General features: G+C 34.6%; 2 protein-coding genes across 4 annotated transcripts; both read left to right on the top strand.

Moving 5' to 3' along the window:
- Positions 1-4,265: 4,265 nt before the first annotated feature.
- On the top strand, positions 4,266-8,698 carry LOC113708153 (wall-associated receptor kinase-like 1). Of its 2 annotated transcripts, XM_072064306.1 has the most exons (4): positions 4,266-4,558; positions 4,639-5,448; positions 6,229-6,285; positions 7,248-8,698. In XM_072064306.1, the coding sequence occupies exons 2-4, from the start codon at positions 4,659-4,661 to the stop codon at positions 8,453-8,455; spliced, it is 2,055 nt and encodes a 684-aa protein (XP_071920407.1). In that variant the 5' UTR covers positions 4,266-4,558; positions 4,639-4,658; the 3' UTR covers positions 8,456-8,698. The 2 variants fall into 2 exon arrangements, with proteins under 2 accessions (XP_071920407.1, XP_027086424.2); XM_027230623.2 differs by having other exon boundaries at positions 4,266-5,448.
- A 2,272-nt stretch (positions 8,699-10,970) lies between these two features.
- On the top strand, positions 10,971-13,376 carry LOC113707927 (cytochrome P450 CYP72A616-like). 2 transcript variants are annotated; one of them, XM_027230327.2, is made up of 4 exons: positions 10,971-11,435; positions 11,895-12,118; positions 12,490-13,049; positions 13,137-13,376. In XM_027230327.2, exons 1-3 carry the CDS (start codon positions 11,384-11,386, stop codon positions 12,703-12,705), a joined length of 492 nt encoding a protein of 163 aa, XP_027086128.2. In that variant the 5' UTR covers positions 10,971-11,383; the 3' UTR covers positions 12,706-13,049; positions 13,137-13,376. The 2 variants fall into 2 exon arrangements, with proteins under 2 accessions (XP_027086128.2, XP_071921313.1); XM_072065212.1 differs by having other exon boundaries at positions 10,976-11,435; positions 11,898-12,118.
- The last annotated feature ends 613 nt before the right edge of the window (positions 13,377-13,989 follow it).

Here is a 13,989-nt window from a genome sequence, read left to right as displayed (position 1 = left end):
TCTAATTCATCATAATAATCCACATTTTGTACTTGCATACATGTATTAGTAGCATGATAACTTCCACACAAGTCACAAATCACATGATAAGAATTAAAAACATTAGCATTCCTCCCTTGCTCAATTTCATGCATAATTGCGTCCATTTGAACTTGCAACATCATAACATCAAATTTAGCCTTTAAGCACCTTAAACCATCTTCAAAAGACATACATTCAGTAAATTCTTGGTTACCTCTATTGAAGGAGCTTTGCACTTGGTAACCATCCATTGTCAAACCTCCATTTCTCAAGCATTGTCCTCCCCTGTTTTCTACTCTCCTTGATCCCCTAAACATGCTCTCAAAGTAGCTCAAAAACAAGTTTAGTCAAGAAGAATAGATGACTTTAAACATACAAAAACAAGACATTAAACATAAAAGACTCAACAAGACTCAAAACAAACAAGACACTTAACCAACAAAAACAAGTGAAATTGTCTAAATTAATAAAGTTGCTTTTCACACCGATATTGCCAAATCTTCCCCGGCAACGGCGCCAAAAACTTGACGGGTATTTTACATACGTGCAAGCTAAAAAATACCGAATTACACCCGTTCACTGCAAGTATACAGATCAACTAGTAGTTTAGGGTATATATCGGGTCGATCCCACAAGGAAGAGTGAACAATTACCGGTATTACTAAAGCTTCTCTATTATTTAGACTATCAATAAATTATAACAAATTTAACCTACTGAAATTATACAAAATAACAAATAAAAGCTCATTAGGTTGTGGTATCCCTAACTATTCATGCAAGTGCTATATTTGGATCATTGAGTACTACATCTAAGCTAGTTATGGTGTAATTTTCTTATGCATTTGAATCCTACTTTCGTAGTGAATCAATTATACTAATAACCAATCCATACCTATTCTCATGGTTATGAAATTAGTTACAAGTTCATTTCTTCAATGAAATTACATGAAATTAATCACCAAAACCCCATAGGTGCACCTCTACTCTCGTGAGTGTACTCCCCATGTTTAGCACTTATTGAACTAATGTTAAATCTCAATTTTCATTGCAGAAATAACACCTTAGATAATCACAATTAATGGTACCAGATTAATCATGATTTAAAGAGCCAAAGTGCTAAATAACTTGTTCAATTACTAGCAATCAAATAGCCAAATAATAAACACTAATAATCATAGGAAGTTCAACCAAACCCAAGGCATAAACTTTAGAAACAAATAATAAACATAAATTCCAGAACTTGCATTATAACCATAGTTAAGAATCCAATACAAAAGATAAAGAATTGGAGTAGAGATAACCCATGTCACTTGAGCTTCAACTCCTCCTTCTTCATCTCCATCTTCATCCTAATCTAGCTATTATACAAGAATGGATTAACTACACTTACTACACTATCCTACACTAAGGAAATGAAAGAACTACATTTCTGCACTTCAAGTTCTCTCCCGTATGATGAATGAATGAATCCCCCACAGACCACCCAAATGTCTCTGCATATAAACTGATGAAAAGTCCTTCCCTTACCAGTCAAAAATTTCTGCTATGATTCTCCAATCTCATTTTGTTAAGATAGTCAAAAACCATTGTTTTTGACTTGAAAATAAGCCACCTTGTCTGCCCTTTTGTCTTCTGAAGCATGTGCACCGAATTCTCTTGCAGATTGTAGCTGGAAAGTAGTTTGAACATAAGAGAATTGACTGAGCAAATTGCAGAATTGCGGCCAGAAAACGCGCCTACACAAAACGCGGTTACAAGTCACGTTTTGTGTACTCGTGTATTCACTTTTTCCTTACTTCAACTGCGATTTTCTCTATCATAAAGGCTGAACTGGATTTTGTGCAAAACACCAAAGTTGTAGCCCTTTGAGTTAGCTTTCCAATGCTTCAAGAATCATCCAAATCGGAGCTTTGTAGACTGAAATATGATCAAAATACTATAGACTGGTCGGAGCTCTGTTTTCCACTTTGGACAGCTGAGTTGAATTTCGGTATTTCAACTTTTGGACTATGAAAACGGCTGAATTGGACTTTGACGTCTTCATACCAAATGTAGATCTCTTTCTTAGCTTTAAATTGGTATAAAGATCACCTCAATCCGATCAGTGTAGCTCCATATATAGTCGAAATACTGAAGAGTGTCAAAACTGTTTTGACTTGCATTTCCTTTCTTAAACGTTTTTCACTTCATTTTTCTTTTTACCACTTTGAATTCATCACCAAATCTCTATTTTTCACTTCACTTGACATCCTTTGGTGGTTGAATCATCATTCCTGCATAAAAATGAAGTTTTTACTATTAAAATCAATAGAAATGCAATATTAGCCATTTTAACATAAAATGTAGTTTTTTACCAAAACCTTAGTTATTTTAGTTATAAAACTAAATAATCAAACCAAAATTAACTAATAAAACACACTAAAAATACGTAAAATAAACCCTTGTCACTGAGCATGGATGAGTTGATCTAATTATACTTATTACCCAATTATAACTCTTGTTTTGATACCTCTATTTACAAAGTATACGAATTTAGCCAATGTTCCAAGGTACTACTATTGTTTTTGTTTATAGGCTCGTAGCTTTCTTTAAGAAAGGGCGCTAAACAAACATAGTCATAAACATATAGTCATGTGCACACTCCACGTGTTCCCAGACTTGGTGACTATTGACCAAACAAAGTCAAAGTTTAGTACCACTTTTCGGTATCAATTCAATGTCACTTTTTTTATTTATATCAAATATTCAATTTACTTAAATTATAATGCGTCCTTAATTTTTTAGTCCCTACACGCTTACATTTATTATACTCCCTACACACTCTTCCAAACCAATTTCACTTTTTGCCAAAAAGTTAAAACTAGAATCCCTTCTTAAACTGGGGACAGCTGCTTAATTGTGTTTAGGGTTGCAAACGAGTCGAGTCGAATCGAGATTTGGGCTAATCGAACCGACTCTATACTAAATTTTACCAATCTCGAACTCGAACTTGAGCTCGACGAGTTGGCAATTTAAATCTCGAGCTCGAAAAAAAATAAAAAATAATTATTTTATTTTTTAAAAAATAAATAAAATAATTTTTTTCTTAATAAATAATAAAATATTAAAGATATATATGTAATTTTACTATTAAAATAAGAAAATAAAAAAATATATATACTTAAAATAAAAAAAATTAAAAAATATTATATATATATACTCGAACTCGCGAGCCGATTAACGAGCTTAATATTTTGAGATCGAGTTCGAGCTCGTTTTCGACTCGAACCAGCTCGAGCTCGACTCGAGCTTGACTCGAGCCGTTCGATTCGTTTGCAGCCCTAATTGTGCCCCTGCAAGTCAAACCCCTGAAAAAAATGCAAAATAATTACAGCTATAACCGACTCAAACCATTAACAGCATTTTAAAGTAATTACAACCTAATTTGACTAGTTCAATGACATTAACGTATACATTATATATAGGTTCATAACATTATTATCTAATTTTATTGTTTTCTATATGACTACTCTTTGGGTCGTCGGGGCTTAGTAGACTCACGGAAACTCAGTCATGATGCTTTGTTTAATATTCTATTCATACCCATGACATAACCCCTTTTTGCTGAGACTTTTTCTTGAACTTATGAGGCCCTGATCCAATTTACATCAGGTTGTGGCTGCAAACAGAAAATCTGTTCAGTTGATCAGAAATGGATTTGAAAATTTATGCAATTGAAAATTAACAATGGAGGTTCACAACCATGATTGATAAGCACTAAACAGGGGGTACTTTTAAAAACATTATCATGTGTATTAGTTGATGGGCGTAAATGTCAACCTCAATACAAATGTTTTGTTTTCTCTATAATAAATTATTTAAATGAGTAAATCTTATATACACTGACAATGTATACACTATCACCGCTTGATTCATGACATGTTGCAAAAGTTGAATTTAAATTCAAATTTTGCATAGTTGTCATTCATCCAACGCTGATAGCGTATACACTGTCAGTGTAGGAAAAATTAATCCTATTCAAAGAGTAAATCTTATATACACTGACAGTGTATACAGTATCACTGCTTGATTCATGATATGTGTGCAAAAGTTGAATTTACATCATTTTCATTGTTTAACAATCCCATTTCTTTGAAATTAACTTATATGAACTTTGAAACGTTCCGGATTTTGTGGTGTAAGAAATTTGAATACTCCTAAACAAAGACTTTTTAAGGGTCCAATGGTCCTTGGAACAGATGCAACTCAATTTTGTTTTCTTTCGGCAGAAAGATGCAATTCCCCTGGATGTTGCTTAGGATCTGCTTGAGAAAAAGTCAATGTTCTTCTTGTTTTTTTTTTGGGTACATTCTTACAGATGTCAAATCATCATCTGGTAGACAAGTAATTACCAGATCTATAGTTTGAGCCATTACTGCTAGTCAGAACATTACTGCTAGTCTTCATTCAAGATCTACAACTAAAACTCCTCTCCTAATTGCTACACATTTACCGCCCACTTCAATCTTACAACTACTAGGACTCGAGAAAACCGTGTGTACGCAACATATATCCATCCTCAGTACTAGTGATCAATGAGTTCAAAATACTTACTCTCCTCTCTCCTCTTCTTGTTAGGTTGGATAATCACCTTTCCTATGTGTCCGACAATTGGAGCATCATTAGCTAAGCCAGGGTGCAATGATACTTGTGGCGATGTTCTCATCCCCTACCCGTTCGGGCTGAGTCCTGGCTGCGCTCTTAAAAGATCATACATCATAATTTGCAATTCTTCCAAGCCATATCTAAGCAGCCTCAACCTTGAAGTGTTGAATATATCGCTATGGAACCAAACAGTGACAGTAAATGCCCCGTTGACTAATTTTTGCAACTTTCATCAAGCCCAGAAGAACAGCACCAGTTGGATTAGCTCCGATCTTGTGGGAACCCCTTTCTTGTACGCACAAAAGTACAACAAACTGGTGCTTTTTGGGTGTGGAAATGCTGTACTAAACCAAGAAGACAACAAGATTTTGTGCGGGTGTACGTCGACATGTGAACTCAACAGTTCTGATCAAACAACTAGAGCTACAAGTTGTTACGGGGTTAATAGTTGCGAATCAACAATTCCTTTCTATCTCACCAAATACAACCTGAATTTCAGGGGCTCAACAGTTAACCGCTCAGGGTACTGCCCATCTATGTTCCTTGTAGATAAAAACTGGTTACCGGAGAAATTTTCAGAATTTTTGCAACTTATTCCGGTTGTTTTGGCCTGGACTCTATCAAAAGCCGATGCGACAGCGGCTTGTGATTGCTTCCCCTACAGTGACAGTCTTTACCTGAATTCCGAGGCATACGTCCAATCTTTTGCTTGTCCAGTTTGCGGAATTGGCATGTATTTCCCTGATACTAACCCATATCTATCACCACAATGCGTAAGGTCAGGTACGATGGAGTGACATTGCATTTAAACACTTTTTTTAAATGAACATCCTTTTTGCAAAAATAAATAAAGGGTAAATTACTTATTACCCCTTGTGGTTTTATAAAATGCCAGATGATCCTCCCTAAGGTTTTAATATAGCCATATAACTCTACTATGGTTTTATGTAAAGTGAAAAACAAATCAAATGCACAATGAATTACGGCGTTTATACCAATTGCTCTTTAAAAGTGCATATGATAAAATTTTAATGTCCATGTAATCCTTTTATAATTTGTATAAATATTTACTTTATCCTCTTATAATTTTTTTATTTATACATGTAATCTCGCTATACTTTTATACAAGATGGATAAACTATCAATTAATTTTGCATTTAAATAAGGGCATTATTAATATTTCAACTAATGATGTTACATAACTATTTTCGTCAAATTTTCAGTTTACATAAAACCATAAGGGTAAAATAGATATTTTGAAACGTTAGGAGATCATGTGGTAATAAATAAAACCATATGAGGGTTACATGTAATTTACCCATAAATAAGTAATAAATAAAACCATATGGGGGTTACATGTAATTTACCCATAAATAAATAAAAACCCTTGAAAACCCTTAAAATAAATAAATAAATACCCATAAATAAATAAAAACTCTTGACAAGGTTAGCAAAACCCTTGAAAATATGAATTCTTATTTTTTGGATTTTTTTACCCTTTTTTGCATCAGATTAAATCAAATCAGGAGTATCTTGTCTTCCAATTTCTTTTTGTCTGTGTAGCAATATCCATTGATGTTAACTCGACGACGAAGGACGCCCGGAAACAAGCTCTTGTAGGTGAGACACCCTTCAATTCTTTGTTTTACTTCAACAAAAATTTTGGTATCTCTTCTTTCATAGAATAAACCTTAAGAGAAAGCAAAATATTCGATCCATAGAGAATTGTGATAATATGTATATTCCCAACTTTAACTTTCCTAAATGCATCTTTAACCGGTAATAAATCCTATTTTCTCATAGAGTAGAGAGAGGGACAAAACCATAATTGTGGGAGCATAGTCCTTTTGGCCGTCCTAATCTTTGGGAGCAAAGTTTAGATTGACATATAGAAGTGAATGTATTCCTTAAGTTTTAGACATTATGTAGAATAATATCAGTTTTTTTTTAAGAAGAATTTGAAACTGTTTGAACTTCATGGGAATTGAAGTGTATATATACATACCCACATATAATTTAAAATTAACTTTATCAAGTTTATGCCAAAGTTGATTTGAAATATATTATTCCCTATAATGATTAAGTACCTTTTCATTTTTTTTTTTATATTTTTGATAATTAAGTACTTACTTTGAGTCTTTTGACTAATTATTCTTTTCCCCTTTTTCTTTTAGTATTTCTTCTTTTCTTTTTCCCTTTTTTTTTAATTCCTCTTTCTTTTTTCAAGCTTTTTTGGAACTTATGTGGCAAAGAATACCCAGATGAGGCATAAGAGGAGCATCTGTACTAATAAGAATTATACAGAACAAAGACACTATGCCTTGTTTTCAAACTTGTACCACACTAAACCTTTACTTGGCAAATCTCTATGGGAATATGTGTTGGTCTACCAATCAACTATTTGCTGCAAATTCGAAACGTCTTTTGCAAATAAGTCGCACAGCTATTTGCACTTGGAAATTGGTAGAGCTGATGAGGCAGAATTGTGGTCAAATTGTTTTGGCGCTGACCAAGAAAACAAATGAAAAAGCCTCAATTTCCACACTTTGGAACAAACCAAGGTACTGTTATGAATTTTGCAGGTGTTTTCACAAGCATAGGTGCGTTACTTATCATAGCTGCTAGTTCTACCATGTACAAACTAGTAAAAAGGAGAAGAAACAGAAGGATCAGGAAGAAAATCTTTAAACGAAATGGAGGTCTTTTATTACAGCAGCAATTATATACTGATGATAGTGCCATGGAAAGGACAAGGATTTTTGCAGAAAATGAGTTGGCTAAGGCCAGTGACCAATTCAGTGAGGATCGCATACTTGGACGAGGTGGGCAAGGAACAGTTTACAAAGGAATGCTAACTGATGGAAAAATTGTAGCAATCAAAAAGTCAATGAAGGTGGATGAAAGCCAATTAGAGCCATTCATCAATGAGGTTGTCATTCTTTCACAAGTCAATCACAGGAATGTGGTAAAACTACTAGGTTGTTGCTTGGAGACAGAAGTTCCTTTATTGGTATATGAATTCATTCCTAATGGAACTCTCTCTAGCCTCATTCATAATCATATCGATGACGAGTTCCCCTTCACTTGGAACTTCAGATTAAGAATAGCAGGTGAAATAGCAGGAGCTTTGGCATATCTACACTCGGCAATCTCAATTCCCATCTACCATAGAGATATTAAGTCCAGCAACATACTTTTGGATGAAAAGTACACAGCCAAAATATCGGATTTTGGAACTTCGAGGTCCATTGGAGCTGATAAAACTCATCTAACTACACTCGTCAAAGGAACTTTCGGCTACTTGGATCCAGAATACTTTCAGTCAAGCCAATTTACAGAGAAAAGTGATGTCTATAGTTTCGGAGTTGTTCTTGTTGAGCTCTTGACAAGGAAAAAGCCCATATCATTTTCTGAATCAGAAGAGGGTATTCACTTGAACTTGGCCACAAGGTTTTTGATGATGATGGATGAAAATCGTCTTGACAGTATCCTTGATCGTCAACTTCTTGATGAGAGCATGGAGGAAGAGGTTATGGCTGTTGCTAAACTGGCTCAAACATGCCTATACTCAAATGGGAAAAACAGGCCAACTATGAAGGAAGTAGCCATTGAGTTGGAAAACATTCAAATGGCGGCAAATGATTCAACTATTCAATCACCTATTCACAGCCATATGCTCAGAGAACCTGAATTTGTATCGTTTGCTAACACAAATCCTTCATGGACAACTGAAAGGGATACCATTAGCTTCGCTGCTGATGCTAATCCATTATTAGATTACAGGATTTAACTTTGAATTGGAAGCAATTCTCCTTCTCTCTAAATCAAATTGTCTCCTTGCAGAAAGACTAGCTTCTTCTTCCATGCGAGGGAGACCAACTGGTATCTGTCTTTCCCTCTTACGGCTTTCTTTTGCTTTTTGTATCATAAAAGCTCACCTAAGATGTCTTAGTCGAAGATTTCTCCTATCATATGTCTCCTCTCATTGTAATAATTTTCTTTCCTATGCTAATGGTCTACTACTCTTCTACAACCGCACCACTCACCATAATTGGAGCTCTTAAAGGTACCCTTGTGATAAATTTCTTCTCTTAGGGTCTGAGAATTTATTTTTTTCTTCTAGTATTTTTTGTGAAGGTTTCTTTCTCTTTTAGAACTTTTTAGTAAAAGGCTTTTTTTATTCCTTTCTAATATTTTATTTGTTAAATTTGAGTTTCAGATCTAAAATTTCTTGGATTTAATTTATTGCTGATCTTTATCCAAATTTGGAATAGTTTTTGGAGTGTCCTAGTGTAATCTTTGCTAATTTTTCAAATCTTGTTTATCTCTGTTTGATTTTTCACATCCATTTGTTTCTTCTACCTATTTTAGTGTATCTTACGCCTTTAGCGTAGATTTCATGGAACGAAATGAAATTATGGTTGTATTAAAAAATTTTTGAGATTGTAGAATTAATTGGAGATTTTGTCTAGATATCTCAGTTTTTTTTTAAAGATCTTACTCTAAAATTTTAGTCAAAAATCCAAGTAGTAACAGAGTGCATGTACAATTTACAATATGTAGTAAATTTACTAAATTCTTGCTATTTAAAATGAAAATTATCTATGTTCTTTATTGCCATATTACTCTTAATTTATAGAAATGGCACAATTTTACCATTTCAATCCTCAAATTCGTAAGTCATGATGAAAAATATCTGCTTGAGGAAAGTAAATGGTCCATGGCTGTTTAGCAACCCTGCCTGAAAACTATGAACCAAAGAAGGGAAATTTAGGAGATGATTTGTGCTTGTTTTGACCACTCCATTCCATGGATGAACCCATATGGAATTGCCTAGTCAAGAGTACACCATCTTCATCACATATTAGTAAAACTCAAAAGATTTACAGGTTAAACAAAGTCATAGTTAAGGATTTCGTTTATAGGCATATAACTGCAATTCTGACTCCCAAACTTGATGTGCATCTGTAACTAAATTGTTGTACACAGATATATATATATATATATGCTCATTGTACATAGAGTTACATGCATAGTTACATCACAAAACATTGACATGCATTTTTACCAAATGATTTGTTGCAAGTACAAAAATAAAATATTTTTAATCAGAGAAAGAGATCAAATGTAGCATTTTTGTATTGTATAGTATAGTGCAGTTACAAAAGTTGAATTCTTTGAGTATTCATTATGCTTAATTGTGCAATTATAGGATCATGATTACCCGGCTGCACATAAGTTCTAGGGCTATTATATTCGCTAATCTTTTTCCTTTTCTTTGTGACTCTTTGGCCTCATAAAGGAAGCTCATTCGTCATGTTTTGTTGAATTCTTATATGTAATAATGAGATATTTTTAAAGTATTGGAGAGAGAGCTTAAGGAATGTGGCCTCGAGTTTCACAAAATTCATGCAATTGAAAATTAACAAACGAGCTGCTCGATCGTATGATTAAATAGTGAGGAGGGCATATTTTTTAACTATTAATTACCATATGCACGTATTTGCAATTGATTTCAAAATGTTTTTCTGTATTATTGATGGTTCAAATTTGTGTCATCCACTTTAATTTTTTTTTTATAGCAAATCCCGTACACGGGGAGGGATGCGACCCCTTTAATTTTATTAATCGTGTCATCCACTTTTATTTAATCTGATTCGACCAAGCAATTGCTTCTTCACACAAATTAATTGTAGACTACTATGTTTTATCAAGAAGACATAATAGTTAGAAATGGAATGATGAAAAAGGTTCTTGAAAGGATAAATTTCATATAGCCCGCCTTGATTCTATATATTGCATATGACTCCCCTAAAATTTTGAAGTATCCACATTATCTCTATGTCAAGCGAATAAACGGAAAGCAACACTGGTTACAGTGTTGGACTACACGAGCCCCAAAACATGTATGTGATGGAAATCATGATATCCACTTAATATCCCTTATGATTTACATGACTATCCACTCTACCCCTTATATTTTTTATATTTATCCACATCATCGCCTTATGGATTTATGCAAGAAGGTTGGGTTGTTATCTGGTTTAGCATTCAAATAAGGGCAGTATTGATATTTCAATTAACAAACGTCTTAACACCCACTACAACAAAAATGGTTTTTCCTGACATGCCTATAAGGACACTTGTTGGTTTGTGTCATTATAGCACTTCAATTATGACATTTGTTATTAACTCAATAATATACACTCTAATTTTTTTTAATTTTATCTGATATAAGAATGATAATGTGCCTTTAGACTACCTATCATGACACTTGAGAAAATGTGAGATATACAAAAAAAAAAAAGGCACAAAACAACATCATATATAGTGAATTGGCGGAAGATTCATTTGCTGTGAAATATTCAAAACTTTCAATTTGCCGGCCGGCCAAAACACTTAGTCAAATTTTGCTTCTTCTGATCTTTCTCACAAAAAACACACTCTCTCCGCAAACTAAAACTCTCGGCAAATTATCTCTCAGCCAAGTAGGGGCGTTAAGATCGGAGCTTTTTGTAGATGGCGCAAGGTGATTGCAGATGGGTAAAGAAACCTGGAAAATAATAGATCACCGAGGTACTAAAGGAGACTTTCTTCCACTTTCTTTCCTTTCGCTCTTTCTGGCTCCTGTGACCAGTTAAAGTAACGAACAATCAGCCACGGGAACTGTGACAGAGTTCCTGACTCTCCTTTCTAAGAGTATCCCGCCTTTCCTAGCATGGGGAGCGATTACAACCAGGATGAGAAAGCCACAGCCGAATCCTTGATTTGTGAGTACCGATACCCATCCTCTAGCCTAGTCTGTTTGAGATTGAAATGGATATAGTAATTGTTTATAATTTGAGTGCACTTGTTGTTTAGGTTTATTCCTCTCGGTTGTCTACTTGGTTCATGTGACTATTTTGTTATGAATTTGTTGTCTATAACCTGTTCGATAAAATGTCTAGATAACCGAGAAGCTGGTGAATCTTAGAAAAGTGATTACAAATAAATCTCATGTGACCAGATACTTCGTGTGAAAGAGTCTTAAAAGGATACATGTTGACAATCCAGTGAAAGAGAGAAGCCTAGTTTATTCAATTTGAATTAATCATAGTTTACATAGTTCTGAGGGGTGAAACTTTTTAGTTATTTGCATGTTATTACAAGCTCGACAATTACATCTGCCAAGAAAAATAAAAACTATGACTCCATTGAATTGTGATTAATGGTGGCTTGGTTTGCTAAAGTAGGAAAAGTATGCCTGAGTTGGACTGGGACAAGGCCGAGACTGATAATGGGGAAGGCAGAGCTGATGAGGCTGATATTGAATGACAAGGATGGTCACTTCCAAAAGCCTCCACAGAACCCTCTTGTGGACCTTTTAACGCTGGGAGTCTCAACCTTGGAAGGTGAGAAATGGGCCAAGCGTAGAAGGTTAATTACTCCTGCATTCCACCATGAGAAGCTGCCGGTAATCCCTGCTTTCTTCTAGATTACTGTGGAATTTTTCTGATTTTTTCTGTCCCACTGCAGTGTAAGTAATGCTTCGTGGAATGCTTCATATCTTATTCTGGTAGGCTTTTGGCTATTTAGTTGGTGTCTTATAGACTAATGGTAGGAAAAGCAAGGTAGACAATTCTTTTTTAGTACATTTGACCAAAAAGAATGTGAAACATAACTGAACATTCTTTAATTAAATGCATTGCAATAAAAAGAACTTTTCTGAGGTCAACAAGTTATGCTAAGGAAGAGCAAAAGTGCATTATCTTGATCAAGTTGCATGCCTAAACTGTTAATATAAGTGAGCTTCATCCCTATGTACTTATGACTTAAAGAAAGCAGGGAATGGTGCCAGAGTTTTTAGCAAGTTGTTGCAACCTGATTGATCGATGGAAGATGTTGGTTGCATCCGATGGATGGAGTGAAATTGATATCAATCCTGAATTGCAGAGCCTTTCTACCGATGTGATTTCTAGAGCAGCCTTTGGAAGCAGCTATAAAGAAGGGAAGAAGATATTTGAGCTTCAAAAAGACCACCGAGTGCTGGATACATGTTGACAAGCCAGTGAAAGAGAAAAGCCATGTTTATTCAGAATTTTTTTTTAAAAAAACAAATGATTCAATCATTCCTTTCTTGTTCGGTTGTTTTTATTGTTTTGTAGTAAATTCCTTTCAAGTTTCTGTTTCTATTCCTAATAACTGGCAATAATCTTCTGGTGACTAGTTGGAGCTTTTGTCCTTCTTGATCGTTGAGTTGTGCCTCGTCGGGTATGAAATGCTTAGGTTCCCCCGTCTCTCTTAGCAGCTGCAGCAATCTTTACTGCACAATGCTCTGTCAATGGATTCAAGAAGTGGATTAAGACATGCGAGAGGCACACAAACTCCACTGAAGATCAGCTTTGGTAAGTGGTTCCTTATGCTTTTCACACATTAATGAATTTTATTGCTAGCTATGATGATCTAATAATCCCAACAAACTTTGTGCATAGGTGGAACCAGCTGAAGATTGATGGGGTATTCGTGGTTATGACTGAAGGCTCTCATTTCATTGGAAAGTTTGGAAGCTACTGCAAGTTCTTTCTACTTGTTAGTGAAGAGAATCTTTTAGTTTGTGCACATGAGGATCTTTTAGTTTGTGCACAAGAGAATCTTTCAAATTTGTACTTGTTAGGGATTTGCTATGTTAGTACTTGTTACTGACTTTTAGTTCAATAAATTATATTTGAGCATTGACTTTTGTTTTTAGATTACTATATGCATTCTGTTTTTTGGGATAATTTTACAAGTCCTTTGGGTTTCTGATTGACAGAATGTATAGCAGAGAGCACTACCTACAGGTTACTTCTATATAAAAAAAAAAACTCCTGACAATTAAAAGTGTCAGCATAGAATTCAATATCCTAATGTTATACTATAACTATCCTGACACGTTTGAATGCTACGAGCCTATCCCCACATTGGAAGGGACAACACTCGTCCGAAGTGTCAGAAAAGGTAAAGTGTCAGGTTAAATTATCTATACTGACACTTTTAAATGCCGTTAAAGGTCATTTTTGTTGTAGTGACCTCATTGGTTTTTGACATTTTCGTCAAGTTTTCATTTCACATGAAACTACAAGGGATAAGGTAGATATTTTGTAACGTAAGGGGGGTCATTTGGTAATTTGTAATTCCACAAGGGGTTACACGTAATTTAACCTTCTTACAATTGCTAGGCGTAGTATATTTTATTTCTCTTTTAAGTGACCATGAATGTTGTAACTGCTCTCATATTCAATTCATAAGTGTAATCAATTCCTTCAATCAGTTTCAACTCATTAAATCTCCTACTTTGACACTTTC

Source organism: Coffea arabica, chromosome 9c (genome assembly GCF_036785885.1).
Source record: "Coffea arabica cultivar ET-39 chromosome 9c, Coffea Arabica ET-39 HiFi, whole genome shotgun sequence".
In the NCBI taxonomy this organism is placed as follows: domain Eukaryota; kingdom Viridiplantae; phylum Streptophyta; class Magnoliopsida; order Gentianales; family Rubiaceae; genus Coffea; species Coffea arabica.
The sequence above is the reverse complement of the archived record's forward strand: the minus strand, read 5'-3'. Positions and strand labels throughout refer to the sequence as shown.

Coding starts and splice junctions, on each gene's coding strand:
- LOC113708153 (XM_027230623.2), top strand. CDS start 4,596: ATGAGTTCAAAATACTTACTCTCCTCTCTCCTCTTCTTGTTAGGTTGG. Junction 5,449..6,228: donor ACCACAATGCGTAAGGTCAG/GTACGATGGAGT, acceptor TTGTCTGTGTAG/CAATATCCATTGATGTTAAC. Junction 6,286..7,247: donor CCGGAAACAAGCTCTTGTAG/GTGAGACACCCT, acceptor TGAATTTTGCAG/GTGTTTTCACAAGCATAGGT.
- LOC113707927 (XM_027230327.2), top strand. CDS start 11,384: ATGGGGAGCGATTACAACCAGGATGAGAAAGCCACAGCCGAATCCTTG. Junction 11,436..11,894: donor CACAGCCGAATCCTTGATTT/GTGAGTACCGAT, acceptor GGTTTGCTAAAG/TAGGAAAAGTATGCCTGAGT. Junction 12,119..12,489: donor TCCACCATGAGAAGCTGCCG/GTAATCCCTGCT, acceptor TAAAGAAAGCAG/GGAATGGTGCCAGAGTTTTT.